This window comes from Pholis gunnellus (assembly GCF_910591455.1).
Source record: "Pholis gunnellus genome assembly, chromosome: 20".
Lineage (NCBI taxonomy): Eukaryota > Metazoa > Chordata > Actinopteri > Perciformes > Pholidae > Pholis > Pholis gunnellus.
This window is the reverse complement of record NC_136547.1, coordinates 7,090,141-7,106,031: the sequence shown is the minus strand read 5'-3', so window position 1 is coordinate 7,106,031 and position 15,891 is coordinate 7,090,141. Positions and strand designations below refer to the sequence as shown.

General features: G+C 41.8%; 1 protein-coding gene across 1 annotated transcript in view; it reads left to right on the top strand.

Annotated features, from left to right (window-relative positions):
• The window catches only part of dpp6a (dipeptidyl-peptidase 6a), a gene marked incomplete at both ends in the record, with an annotated part of 127,189 nt that overhangs the window by 70,518 nt on the left and 40,780 nt on the right, over positions 1-15,891 (top strand). Inside the window, one exon of the mRNA XM_079181593.1 lies at positions 6,938-7,052. Coding sequence (XP_079037719.1) covers positions 6,938-7,052 — 115 coding nt within the window. The remainder of the gene's footprint in view (positions 1-6,937; positions 7,053-15,891) is intronic.

Sequence of the window (15,891 nt, the reverse complement as noted above, 5' to 3'; positions counted from 1 at the left end):
AGAGGGTATTATGTGCTATTTTACAGAGATGTGATTTAGTGCAAACTCTACAGAGAGGTCAGCTGGCGGTGGCGCCCTCCCACCAGCTCTCTAATGGACTGGAAGAGATTCACTCACAAATCAAACAAACCAGGCGGAAGATGCCCAAGAACAACACACACACACACACACACACACACACACACACACACACACATACACACACTGGCCTGTTGGAAATTAGTTCTCCTGCCGTGAGTAACAAACAAGACAGCTTGTTTATGGACAGCCCTACTCCCGCTTCATGTTGTATGACAACAACGAAATTGTCCAATTGGGTTTGGATTCAATCACATTGCCATCAATGTTCATCGACCTGTGAAGCTCAGAGCAGGAAGAGGCGCTTTATTTTGAAATTTTTACTGAGAAGGGCGCAGGAGAAAATCCATCTGTACTTAAAACCACTTAAACAATCCTGGAGGATTTTCATTTGAGATTAATCTGCTCATATTTGTTTTGTTTTTTTTGCAAAAACGAAGTTTGTTTGAGGAGGATCAAAGAAGCAAAGATTCCCAATCCCTCTATTTGAGGATTGCAATCACATCTCTGCGCTGTGAAAATGAGCTGAAATTACATCTTCGCTGTTTTTTTCTTCTGGAGAATTTAAGTATAAAGGAAGAAGGGAAGTCAATGTAATTAAAAGTACAAGCATAGAGGATGTTTATATAATCATGTATCTCATCCAGTCAACTGTTTGTGAAGCAGTTATAGTATATTATTATATTAAAAGAAACTACATTTTTTATTTTTATTTTTTACAAAATTACACGCATGTTTAATTTTAAAAAATGTCAGCAGTTGCTCTTATCAACTTATGTTGCTCAGCGTTGTATCAGACAACATCACAGCCGTCGTGCTGAGAGACATCGCTCTCATTATTTTATGATTTGCATCCGATGTTGGGGAGTCTGCACCCGACAGCGGCTACAGATTTGATCCACTTAGATGCCAACTGGTTCCTGCTAACAGCATGTGCCATCTTGTGTCTGTCAAAGCGTCAGTGAGCGAGCCACCGAACCCCTGGCTGCTTGTCTCTCTGGATAAGTGCATGAATTAAAAAGCTGACTGACACATTGCATTCTGTTGCTTTTAATTGTAGCAGAACAAATACGCTGTTCTTTGCTGCAGTCTGTTGACGTTCCCTCTCTGTGCCTCCATGATGTGTTCAGGCTTTCTAGAAGTCTCCTATACTGTCTCCTTTCTACGACTCCACCAGTATTGTGCATTATGACGCATGCCTAATGACAAAGTGGTATTTTATTTAACACTATTGACTCTCTGTATTATGGAAATGTGCATGAACGTACAGAAAATGAGAAAAGGAAGACATGCACACGTGCAGCTGCACACGGGCCCTTTTTACTTATACAGCAGAGACTCTGCATGCTTTAGCTCTGGTAGCGTGTTGGAATTAATGACCTATACCGTTACTAATACTGAAGCCCAAAGGCATTATCATTTCATCCTCGGCGAGAGCGCATGTAGCTTATACGCTTGCACAAAGTCTTTTAGTTTGAGCTATTTAAGCGGCAATGGAAGATGGGCCGAGCCTTCATTTCCAGTTTAGCATCTCATAAAGGTAGCAGTTACTCACGCTACACAGCTTTTCTCATGGCTTGTTCCTAGTCAAAATGGCTACTTTATTTTCTCTTCAAAATTGAGTTTAGTTTTTATGTAAATTGTATTTATTCATTTTTGCCATCATATACATTTTGTACAATTTTATTTCTGGTTTACAATCTCATACAAAAGCAATTCAAAGCTATTAAACATAAAAAAGGTTAAAGCAGACAGGCAACACACAGAAAGTCTTGGCAGAAATGTCTTTTATTTGTTCCTCAAGGAAGATGCTGCTGATGCAAACCTCAATTCAGCAGGTGCTAGTTAGAATTAGATGGCAGGAATTAATCCTGGTTGATAAACTGTGAGCATGCCAGATAATCAGAGTTTTATAGCTCAGGATCTTAGAGTCCATTCTGTAATGAACAGGTAGACAGTGCACATGTTTGAGAGCCAATGGACCTCATTCATCAATGTTTTCTTTCATTTGTTCTTATGAAAAGTCTACATCAGATTTGTGACATGTTGTTAAACCACAGAATTGTTCTTACATTGAAAGCTGGTGCCAGTTGATCCTATTTAGCGTAGATACACACTCTGGCAATCGCCATGAAAGGACAAGAGACTGCAGGGCCGTGTGCACACCCAGAAATGGAAAAGAAACATTTTGATAATTAAGTCAAGAATGTCCAAACACAAGTCTAAAGAATGTGGAGCACTGGACTCCAAATATGGAAAACAACTTATGATAGCATAATAGTTGTGAAGTGGAGGTACTTCTGCAGAAAGTGAATCAGTAGTGGATATAAAATGGCACTAAAAAGATGCATGGGATGCTATTACATGATCAGCGCTGAAGAGTTTGTGTAGTGTCCGTTGTCCATGTTGCTTTGTAGAATAATGAAAATAATTCAGAAAGAAACATTATCAAAGATTTCCTTTTGTTTTTGTTTTAGCACAAACATGTCAGCACTCAAATGTGTGCTCTCGAGTCTGTGTAGAATCCCAAACAAAGGTTTGACAAAAAGGCTGGTCAGCGTCCCTTATTTAAAGTGCCCTCATAGCAATAAACCTGATGAGAAGCTGTGAGTGGTGCAACAAGGGCTTTGCTGGCTTTTTGGAGCTGGGCTTGGCCTCCCGGGCTGCATTCAGGCTGCCCTACCTCATATTGGTGAAGGTTGGATGAAGCACACTGTTCAGGCCTGGAAAAAAGCCCCTCCATTGTATAGGATCTCCATATTGTTGTGTTAAAATGATTAGGATTCAATCTTTCACTTTTTTATTATAGATTTCTCATAAAAAGACACTTACATTGAACAGCCGTCTCTTTCAATCTTTCCTTTGTGTTACTTTCCATATTGCGGTGAGCAACTATGCCCTTGTTAGTGAATATGTGGGCGGCTGCATTTTGAATGCGCTGAAGCCACTGAATGGCTCTTATGTTACAGTAACATTCTGCATGACAAGTGTTCTCTCACAGGCATAGAAATCATCACATTGCTTAGAAATATTCCTGACATGATGGGAATCTTCTTTGGTGATGGTGCTGACCTCAAATGAGAAACTTGAGAAGCATCATTGTTCTCACGCGATCAGGACTCTAGAAATGAACATCTGCGGCTTCTGAATCTAGCAAATAATACTTACAGCCGTTTCTATGGTCCAAAGCTGAACTTGTCTGTAGGTGCCCCAAACTCTTCAAAAAGTCTTAAGACTAACTTCCCAAGACATTGAGAGTTGTGTTTCACGCTCTCGGGGACGAATCGACATTGATGATTCCTGTACATGCTCCGCAGGTTTTAACATGACAGCTGCTGAGGACAAGAAAACAGCAGGATCTTGTTTTTTATTCGAGTTTGGACCTGGATCTATCGACATTGTCCCATACTTTATTTTTCTCTCTCTCTCTCTGTCATGTTTTGGTCACGCCTCAAGCTTTCCTGTCAGTGAATCCCCCTGCAGCCTCCCAACATGTTATTTATTTACTCCTCCTGCGAACTCGGATGTCTGTCTCCTCACTGCTCATTTCATACCTCATCTCTCCTCTGCCATAGTCGCATGTAATCACACCGTTATTACTTCAGCACATACGGTCTGGCTAATTAGTCCAGTCATTCTTATAATTACAGATCAGAGGGGCACGATCGGGAAGGTTAGGCAAGGATTTCAGCCTGTGTCTGCATTCTTACCCGGGCTCAGTTATTATTCCCTCCAAGCCCGGGAATAGGAAAGAAGTTAAATGATTTCTGTTTCCTGAATCCTTTGGGGTCTAATTATTAGCATGCCTCAACCTCAGCAACATATGGATCCTCACAAGAATGCTGCTGAGAGGATTTGTATTTTTTGAGGGTTATACTTTCCAATGTCAATATGTTCCCACAGAGATGCTGATCTATGTGGAAGAGCTGTGTGACATGGACTCCTTAGTCACCTATGAAGAGTGCAATAGATCTGTCAGCACGCCGGATGTTCCTGTTGCAGAAAGTGTAGGGAAAATAAGAGAGGCAATTTGCAGACTTGCAACGTCTGTACAGCCAGTGTGTGTTTATGTGTTTGCTTGTTAGTCATCGGTCGGTCTTAATTCTTTCTTAATTCTACTAGACTAACTATAAATCTCAGAGCCCAGACCGCCTTCCCACTGTCTAAGTAGAAGTGTCACACATTTGTTGGAGATCTCCTCCCACCACAGTAAGAAAGGTTGAGAAGAATTTAAAGATAAAATCTTCACCTGGAAATGTCGTTCTGAGACGCGCTGTGAGATTTGATGCACGGCCGAGCGCACATAATGGAACAAAATCGCAGATTGCTGTCGCTACACAGCATGCGTCCACCCAGCTGTAGTTTAGGTCCAAACATGCACGCGCACACAGATACGATTGTTACATTTAAGACGCTGTGATGGACTCATGCCCAGCATGCGATTGCGTTATCTACAGTGCATAGAACACAGAATGCTCAGCATTGCGTGGGGATTTTATTCAGCTCTTTTATTGGGCATTACACACATGGCTTTACATCCTGTTATTGCACCTAAGTAGTTGCTCTCTGCTCTCGACATTTTGTTTTCCTCCAATTTCGTCACCATTCTCCATACTGTAAATCCCATTGAGTCACACACTGCATCGACCGCAGCAATCCGCGGCGGGCTCCGTGCCACTCTCATAAAATCTCCAGTCGGATTTTCAGTTCTGCAGGAAAAGAACAAAACATAACGATTGTTCCAGAGGGATGGCTCAGCACAGAGTGAAAAATAAATCGCATTGTAGACTGTCGGCTCATCACCCACAACATTGTGTTTTATCAGTTGATGTCTTGAAATGTTCCCCACTCAATAGAAACAACTGAACTAGGGAATTACCGATCACATTTTTCAGTTCCGGTGGAACACCGATAACTAGGCTTTGGGTATCGGCCGATATCAGTACCGATCTGATACCAGTGTTTAATTAGTACAGCTGTTTACCTGTGTGGAAGTGACTGGGCTCATTCTTTTATGTGTAAGGCTTGACTTGTATTAACCATTAACCATCCAGCGTCGTCGCAATGCATCCAACAGAGTCAGTTGCTTCTTCGAGCCGTCCCCTCTTTTTGATTGGTTGAACTCGTCAAATTGTTCGGCTTGATGGATCTGGAGGTGCTGGATTAAGTTGGTTGTGCGATATCTTGTGATGCTACTGCCACCCCTCCAAACATTGTGCTGTGCAGATGTTGCGAGTAACGGTAGAACTTGTTGGCGTAGCAAATGTGAAATACCAAACAGCTGACATGTTTGTTGTTAGCTCCCTCCCTCAGCTGCTGTATGTGGTCTACCGGCGTGCTGCTGACGCATGTGTAATCAGACGTAAACTTAGCATTTAATCCAATAGATCAGTCCCATTGGCACAAAACTCATGGCTGAGCTTGTTTGTTGTTTGTGTATTGATCCGTTCATTTTGCAGAAATCAATCCTGAACACGTATTCCTCCATTTGTTACAAAAGAAATGAGTAACTGTGACAGATATTTGGTTCTTTATTGTGAAAAAAATTTTTTTAGCAATACTGAAAGTCAACACACAACACAGCAATACACAACACACACAAGCCCCGGCAGAGGCCCTGGGACTGTCACAGGCTATAACTAACTAATGTAATGAATATGTGTAATGGGCAGTCTGGTAAATAGCCCCGATTGCTCTTATCTGCCGGCTAATGATGTCTCGGGCTCCTTTCAATTAAGGTGGGAACGAGGTCACTTTGCTTCATAGCTCAGCCATTCAGCTGCGTTAAAGCCATAGCGTGTATTTATTAACGCTCCAGCCACAGGTCCCCAAAGTACATGCTCTGCTTTGTGCTTTTTATCCTCTATAAACTCATTAAGAACATATTAATCCTCAACTAATAATGTGGGCTCGGGACTCTTTCGGCAGAGTCCCCCCTTGGTTGTGAAACCTTCAGGGATGCTTTGTCTTAAAAAGTTTTTCTCTGGGTGCTTTGTTTGCGAAGGCGCTCTGATCTGGAAGTTTTTGGAGGACACCCGGAGTCATCCATAGCTGCTGGACGGGACTGTCTCGGATTGTTACCGTAATATATTGTGGAAACGTTGTGCTGAACCGAGCCGCATGCTTCACATCACCGTGTGTCAAAGACATTTTACCCAATTTGATTAAATTGACGCATGAGCAAGGAGCCTAAAGCTGCCCCCCCCCCCCACCCCCACATTTGTTTTTATGTTATATCTTGCGGTTCTACTTTGTCATGTGACATTTTCATTCTTCAGAATCAAGTTTTCACTTATGACCATACTGAAATGCAATAAGTCTTATTTTGCTTCTGGAAAAAGAATCCCCTCAAGGTTGCTTACAACTCTCGATCGTTTTCCCTAACTCTTCTCTCTGCTGTTGCCGAGCTTTTGTCAAGCATGCAATTCACCAACGTGTCCTGGGCTCCATTTTTATCTGTCACATTCGTTTGGGGTTGATGGCTGCTGATGCTGGGCTCATTAAGAACCCCCCCCCCCCCCCCCCCCCCCCTCCTCCTCCTCCTGGTGCTGTTGCTGGTGCTAGCATGTCTCCTTGAGAACCCGAGATACTGCGACTGACTCACGTTCGTCCTTGACTGACACCCACATCCTTTTCAACAGTCTGCCATTTATACCTCTTGATTCTTTTTTTTTTTTAATCTCATCTCTCTCTTTTGCTCCTTTCCCACGTCACGCACATTGATCTTTTCAATTGTTCTTTCATTCTGTCCTCGTCTTTTGTAAGTCGTGCCCTGATTCGCTCCCGCAGTAGTCTTTCTCTTTTTTTCTTTACTGTTTCTGACCGTGTCTTCTCCCCTCCTCTCTGTGTCTCTCTGCAGGAGCTGGTGGGCAGTAACCCTCCGCAGAGGAACTGGAAGGGAATAGCGATCGCCCTCCTTGTCATTCTGGTCATCTGCTCGCTGATCGTCACCTCCGTCATCCTGTTGACACCAGGTACACGTCGCAGGCCGAGGGAGGCGGGGGGGGGGGGGGGGGGGGGTCACTACACTACACACCACACATCTCTCTGTTCACACGCCTATTATTATGCACAGACATGCCCATGAGGTTTCACAATCAATCTCGCCAGCAGCGATGCAAACAGTAACGTGTGTATGTCAGTGTATCTGCCCTTGTGTTCGCTCCGTGCTCTCGCGCAATGTTTGCAGTGTCACCAACTGTAATGTCCCAGTTATCTGGGCACGCTTCCCCGCTGTAACGGTCACATTTAGTGAAGGTCACTGAACCTCGTTGAAGTCGGCTTGCGCAACATTGCTTTCTCCACAAACGCCGTCCCCATCTGGCTCCCTTACTTAGTCCTTTTCACGGCACACACTTTTCTTTTTTCTCCCTGCACTACAATAGCCTTAGTTATTTTAAGGCGCCTTAGTTTCATTTCAGAGTGACCTTCAGGTTTTTTGTTGGCACATTTACATGAAAGTTTAATCAATAGGCCATCTGTTTGTATTCAGTCTCATAAAGCTCCTGGATATGGTTTTATGTGCTGCCAGAGCCAAATCCGTCAATACAACTGCCAGTGTGTGTGCTCTATAATGCAGTCACAAAGACAGTCATCACTGTTCCCTTGTTTATGAATTTCTGACATGTTGCAGTTGCTGTTTCCCGAGGAGGTCGGGGCCGTAGTGGCAAAGCAGGGGTTTGGTAATATAAACCAAATTCAATGCTGTGTCTTCCTACATAATTCTTAGAGATCTAGACAGGCGTCGGAGTCAAAAAATGCCGCCGAAGTAGACCTCAGCGCAGCGGCAGGTGTCAAAGCAGCGAGGCCTGAAATGCCACGTCACCTCCTCCTGGCTGTGACCTGTTCCTATTCCCGGGGCGTTTGTTATGGACTCGGATGAACCGGAGCTGTTTAGCGTGCCACTGCCAAACCCAGGCGGGCAGGTGGTGTCTCCAGCCTGTATAGCTCACAACCTAATCCGTCCCCTCCCTGCGTCGACTCTGCGTGCCCAAGCAGAACCACTGTTCCGCTCCAAGTCTCGACACAAGCTGGGTTCCTGCAGCAACTGTGGGGCCTCCATTAGACCGCCCATTAAAATGAGCTGTTTGTAAAGGATATTTGGTATTTTAAAGTCTTCGGGGATATTACAATATGCTCTGGCCTCATCAGATGCAGTTTTGGAAGTCAGTGTGGATTAATTGGGTGTCCTGGCCAACTAAGATCAGCTTCAAAACACTGCAGCTCCGTGTATCGTTCCTCAAGGACAGTGGTGTGTTTGAGCAAAGACATTTATTTGACTCCTTCTTGAGGTTATTGTATTCGGGTTGGAACGGTTAACTGAATCCCTGGATGCAACAGAGTCAAATATATATTTGGGAAAGCCCACCCTTAAATGTGCTGTTATGTATATCTAATCTTGGACGTTCAGCGCACAAAATAGTCAGGAGTTCGGTTTAGTTTCAGAGTCTTTTGTGCGTTTTGTTGTCGTTTCCTGTCACGCTAGTTTCTCTCTCCTCTGGTCACTTTCTCTCCTCTCCGTTGATGTTTCAACTGAGGCCAGAGCTTTGTGCACTCTGCAGTCCGCTAACATGTTGCTGTCGCTACCAATATTAGCTGCTCTGTTTCAACAATGTTGGGCTGAAAAAAACGTGCATGCGGGCTGAAATTCAAACGGCGTGTTGCTCTTTCGAGAGATGCAGTGACTTAATTAAAGCAAGTGGAAGAGTATAAGAGTGAAAAAAAGTCCACCAGCCACCAGGCTAATTCATGCAGTGTGAAATGCCACCGGCATTCAGGAAGTGACCTGTCTGAGAGCTGCCGTGTGGAAACCTTATGTTTTTTTATTGCAGTAAACTTACTGTAATGTTTATGTACTGAGGTGGCTCACACAGGAACTGGTGTTGACAAGATGTCGATTTTTGAGGCACTTTCTAAATAAAAAGCTACTTCAGCTACATTTGACTGCTTGTATAATTGATGAAAAAGTAGCCATGTGCAGTAATATAGAACATTGTTATCGAAAGATCCACACTTCTAGTTGTAGTTAATTATTGGAACTTAAGATTCACCTCGCCCAGAACACCCACTTGTGTGAACTGTCGGCCTGGGGCGGTTTCAGGTTTGGTCTTTGGTGCTTTAGTAGTTTTTGTATCTTTAGTATAGGCCCCCGAGCACAGAGTCAGGTCCACAAAGAACACAGAGCCCTGACCTCAACCCCATCCTAAACCTTTGGGATGAAGTGGTACACTGACTGCAAGCCAGGCCTTATCGCCCAACATCAGCAGGCTGACTAATGCTATTGTGGCTGAATGGGAGCAAATCCCTGCTGCCAAGTTCCACAATCTTGTGGAAATCCTCCCAAGAAGAGGAGAAGTGGAGGCTGTTTTAGTAGCACAGTAATGCATAGATTTAGTTGATCAAAAATCACATGTGAGGGGTGTTTTTGGGCAGCCATGAAGAGTATGTTGAATATCATCCCTTCTTGAGCCGCTGGACCTTATGCACAATGCACATCTCAGTGGGTTTGATTTAATAACTGAAGTCATAACAGGTATCGGATTGTACTTGCTGTTCTTAAAAACTAAAATGTCCCAAATCTTTATGCACACGTGATCTTCATTGAATATTTTTCCTGTTGAGAAAAACTGTGTGAAGAAACCACAATGATGTGGCTTTCCTTAACTATGTACTCAAACTCTTGAATCGTACCTGATTTATGTATTGATGTATGATTGTGAACAAAATGGTGAGTGTGGGAGGAAGGCCTTTATTCTCACACACTCACAACACAACTGTACGCTTACTGAATATTTGTATTAGCTGCTGTAAATGAAAGACTGGCTGGCCACTTATCTGTTGGAAAAAGAAGAATTTGCACTTCAACAAACTAAATCATTTCCCAGGCACAATGAAACATTGAACCAGGAGGTCTGCATTCATCCACCAAGGCCTATGATTTAGTTTGAAAGACAAAAAATTCTACCGTATTTAATCTTGAAAGAAGAATTAAAGGCAGTTATTGTAAATGCACCATCATAAAGAAATATGAATATCAAAAAACCTTTTGAATAAGCTGCTTTTCCCCGCTGTTTTTAAGGTAATAACATATCAAGGATGTAATTACAGACATGGCATTGGGGACATTGAGCATTTTATGCAGTGCAAATGGGCCCAGCAGTGAATGGTACATTTTTCCTATTAGAATGCAAATTTCAGCAGTTATTCAGAGCAACTTATTTTGATGTAATTTGACACATCAAGGTGAAACATTTTGGGAACAAGGGCACCTCAAACTGCAAACTGTAGCTGCACGGCTCATGTGAGGAGTTATGAGATAGCATGTTGCTGCCGCTCAGTTAGGAGGGTTTGTTGATGGATGCTCCCCTGCCAGACAGGCCAGACAGTTTCTAACTGCTCCTGACAACCACTTTGTTCTCTCTCTCACACACACACACACACACACACACACACGTAGAGTTTTGCTCCCCTTTTCCTTCTCTGCCAACCTGTGTCTGCTTTAACTGATAGCTCCATATTGCTAAGAGGTTGGTCTGTTCTCTACATCAATACAACTGGGTCAGATGTTCACAATTGGCATCTGGGTATTCCTCAGACTGAGGGATGTCAGGCTGACTGACAGAGTGACAACTAGCTGGAACTGTGGGGAGATGACCTTTTTAATTAAATCATGTTGTGCAGCTGAATGTAAGCAGTTACAGAGAGTGTTGCACGGAGCCGATGCTAAGTGGCTACTTCTGTGGCATTCAACAATGCGCTGTACGTCGATGCTCACTATCCCGGTTTTTATTCTTGGCCTCGTTTTGATCATATTCAAGATATGACATGAAATATATAGCAGGCGTTCATATCAAACACAATACAGATTTCCCGATCACCTGCAGGCTCTGACTCTGTTGCGTTCCATTATTCCTCTACCAACAGAGCCGTATAGACAAGAAGGAATATAAAGTTATCCCATGGAAAAAAAAAAGATCAAAGCATTTTCTTTTACCTATATTATTTATATATTTTTTTATTTATTTATACTGTTCAGTTATGCTTTGTGTGAATGTTATTTCCTAACACATGCTGTTGTAAATAGGGATGCCCCGATTGATTAAGTAAGAAATATGCTGAAGAATGCTTTTTAGTCTCTGATCGGTTGCTATTATTATTGTTATTAATAATTGTATATAATAATAATTGTAATTGTTATAATTGTATCATTAAATTACAATTAAAATAGTTTCAATTAATTTCGATAAATGGAAAACACTGAAAGTCAAGATCAAGAACAACTCCCAGACCGGTCAATCACAAGGTAGCCACGCCCCTAAAGCAGACCCGGCTTTATAGTCTATTTTATTCTAAGTTACGTCTATTTAACATAACTGACATATTTTCTCCTCATGCAGTTGATATGGTGAACATGTTAGCAAACAGTTGCTTATTTAACCATCCAGCAGACACAGAGCAACGTTAGCATTCATTTGTAGTCGTGTTTCTGTTCACCTCGTCCTTTTAACTTTGCATTGGCCTCTAGTTTTATGGTTTATGAATATCACATTTTAGAATGACATACTTGCAAAAGCACAATATGATTAGATAGGAACTTTTTTCCTTTGTAGCCAACTTTGCTGACCTACTGTATTTTAACTGTGCCACTCAAACTTCCTTTCATATTGCCGGGTTCAATGTTCGATCAAAACTCTATTGTATTGAAAGGAGGCTGCGTGACATTAGCATATAAACTGTGAGCTGACCCTGCTGGGGCCGACGGTTGGCTTTTGTCAGACTAATTCAAAGTTCCTGCCTACGATCACAGCACTCTGCGAGGGTGAGATAGAGACATACTTAACGGAAAATGGATTTGCCTTTAAGGGATTGTGCTATATATATATATGAAGATATCATTTTTTATGTAAATTCTCATGTGTATAATCTTTCCTGTGACTTCCTCTGTGGTAAATCCATGAATCTGGCTATCATCACCGATTTAAAAAAATCACCATTCATCCCCTCTAAGCCTCGCCATCTGAGGCGAGGCTGCAACTTCCGTGCACTATTTGGTTCCCTTGCAGTCTGTAGTCACTGTGTGGTGACTCCGATAATCACGCTCAGCACTCAAAGGAGGCCCGCGAGCAGATGCCTTCAAAGGTGTTTTTGTCCCTCATGATGAAATCGGGGAGGAACTGAGAATCAGTCGGTGCCTGTCCATCTGTCGGGCACAATATGCGGCGCGCTGTTCACACACAGCTGACGTACACAGTCGGGAGAATGATGCAAGTCATTGTTGCGTTCTTGCAATTTAAAACCACTTTGATTGGTGAAAAAAGGGGAACTCTGAATGTTGCCAAAAGTTTTCTTCCCCCTACCCTTGAGTCAAAGATATTTTCTCAGACACCACTGACCTCACTTGAACTATTACTAGCTCAATGCGGGGACTAGATTCATGACATCACTGGTCGAGTATTTCCAGAGCATCTTGTATTAATAAGCTCTCATTTTTTCCACCCTAACACCAGCCAGTGAATTCTATTTCAGCCGAACCAAGACAGTTAAGCCCTGTATCTAGTGGATTAATGAATTAGTCCGGTGTTTCCCAGCCTGGGCATCGGGACACCCACATGAGGTCGCAAGATGGATCTAACAAGCCCTGATGGATAATTAACAATCCAGATAATTACCGGTGTACTGCAGGAAATAAAACAAATGACTCCATAAAAGTGTTTATTTCTCTGGAAAATGTATAGAATGAAGGAAACGTTTGATTTATACTGCAACGTTGTATTTCTTGCACTATCATTTATATTTCTTTTACACTGATTTATTCCATTTTAGCTTCAGTTCATGTTTTCAACACTGTTTATGAGACTTTTTTTATGTTGCCTTGTGTTACTTTTATGTCTTGCCATAAGGTCGTATTGTCTGTTGTATAGAACACTTTCAGTTGCCTTAGTGTTGAAGGTATTGCATTGCTTCATCAGGTATTGGAATAAAAATGTCTGAAAAGCTAAAAAAATCCCTCTTTTCAATCAATGACTCAAAACCCCTACGCACCCTGCGATGAGGGGACACAAGCACAATTTTGCTAAATATTAATATTAACTATCTCAGGTGATTTCAACTAAATTATGAATTAGTTAAAGGTTTTATATAAGGCATTCTGAACATTAATATAGCAGCAAACAAGATAAACACTGTTAACTGTCAGCACCTGTAAAGAAATCTTACTTTCAGCCACATAGTGTTTGCTGTTCAAATGCATGTCGGTGAAATGGCTGAAGATAAAAAGCATATCAAGTTTCAAGATAGTGGATCAGAGAACGTGTTCTCCGTGATCTGTGATTGATATTTTAGATGTGCTTGAGACACTCGGAGTCACTGAAGTGTGAATATTGCTCCTTGGTCCTTGGTTTTTTCCTGATGTAAGATCTCAGACTCGTTTGATTACATCCAGTTTTTGAGATCTCGCATTGATCCAAAGGCTGACATCATATTTTTTTTTCATCAGTGTGTAAAGTGATGATGTTAACATGACATGAGGAAGATGTTTAGTGTCATGTTACGTTGCCAGACTCTGTCTGAACCTCCCCCTCGTCCATCGGTCTGCTCTTTAAAGATGATTTCTCCTCGACAGCTGCTACACACGGATCAAAGCTGGTGTCAGCTTAAAATTAGGGGAAGTGGTCACAGTTAAGCTTCACTAAAGAACTTTCACAGCTCTGAATTTGTAGTTCAGTGGTGCTATACCCGTTATAAAACCTCTCCCTTAATGACTCTTTTTTTTTTCTCTTTCTGACCATGAGCGTGCTGCGTAATTTATATTGAGCCCCAGTTTGATCAATCATTGTGACTTCATCTGGTCAGAGTATCGTATGCTGTGTTGGATAACGTTGTTTTTTTGACCGTGCTACATGGAATTGTTGCACATAGTCCACTCAGGATTTTCTCATACACGTTTCATAGCTAAACATAATAATGCACTTTGCATTAAACCTATAAAATCAACTCGTATAATCCAAGTAATGGTGAGCCAGGACAGGTGAAGTAGGGAGGCGGTATAGTGGTGGATACCCATTAAAACAAACCACCAGACTTTCACCCAGGAGGCCGCTGTTCATGTCCTGTGTGAAACCAGAATTTGACTTATTTGTCACGTAACTTCCGTACTGAAGTAACGCCACTACCGTTGTTATTATAACCGACATTTTTATTTATTTGTGACATAACTTCCCTACTTAAATAACGCCACTTTCCTAATTATATTATTTTAACCCAAACCAAGATCTTAGTAGTGTTGTTGCCTCAACACCACAGGGGCTTTCACATGCACACTGACAGCTCGTGTTGCTGCCCATTTGTAGGAAAACGCACAAAAGAAAAAGACAAATTATCTTTTTTTTTTTAGATATCATATAAACCGGTGCATGAAGATACGTTGCATCACGACCAATAGTTTTTAGCCACACGAGCGACGTGGCTCTAGGGATGGTGATGGCGGTCGGTCAGTCCCCCACTTTGGCTGATGACCAAATAACTGTAAAGCTAATGGCCCCCCCATCAGCCTAATCTTTACTTTGTGAGCGTTGTACAGTTGTTAGACACACTTACCACAGCTTAGCAGGTTGATCAGTGTGTCTTTTCAACCTTGTTTGAAGCCTTGTTTTCTTTGTGCCTAATGCCAGTATTCAAACTCAACAAGATACTCTACCTAATCCATTACACCTCCTAGTATTTGTTTTCCATCTATTTATAAAACTGTTGCTGTGACTGCATGATAAGTGACACTTAAGCCACTTTTGATACTTCTTTAAATGGATGTGCTTGCGAGAAGCTAGATTTGGTTGCCAAATATCACCCTTCTTAATGTAAAAAAGCTTATAAATTCACACGTACAGTTGCTTATTGTTTGTCTTAACTGTAGCTGTGAAGAAAGTGTTCCCAGCTGAGATCAGCATTTGAACACATCATGTAAAAGGTAAAACACATTACCAGGCAGCCACGTCACAAGCTCCATGTGTCCACCACTTGATCCTACGTATATTAGATACAATGCCTTACCTACATGAAGTGAAATCACTGGCTGCGTGGTAAAAGCTTTTTCCAGTCTGAGATCCTAGAGTGCAGTATGATATTTTTAAATGGTCTGCTGAGATGTAAAGTGAATGCTATTTATATTTCATTGTCCGCTAAAACATGCAACATTTTCATTGTTCGGTTCCAGAATTTTCTCTCACACTGAATAATCAAAAAACATCCCTCCTTATGGACCGTCAAACTCAACTAAAAGCATTTTCATTATTGTGGGTTTCAATAGACAAAGTGTCACACAGTGGTGTACATCCTGATGCTCAGGCTTCAACCTTGGAAAGAGGAAAGTAACAAAAACACTTATTTCTGGACATTTTTCAAACTCTCTCTGGTCCACTTTTGTATGTTGCTGCGTAACTTCTCTCCCAATATCTGTTTGTTACTGAAATAATCACAAAACATCACTCAAATATTGAATTTGTATCTCTGCCAGTTATTTATTGTTTTACTATGATGTAACTCTTAATGGTCTTTTTATTTGATACATTACTACAGTACTATAACTTTGCACTTCACCTTATTTTTCTTCTGCTCTATTCACATTTTCATTAAACAATTCATTTCTGTAGGAAGACTGATTGATGTATTTATTGTATATTGGTTGCAGTAGCAGTTGTGATACCAGGGGATAGGGCTGGGTATCAGTACTTGATACCTGTTAATTAAGGTACCAACCAAAATAACCCAGTACCAAGTAATATCCAAACTTCTCCAGTCAAACTATACCTGTATTTTATC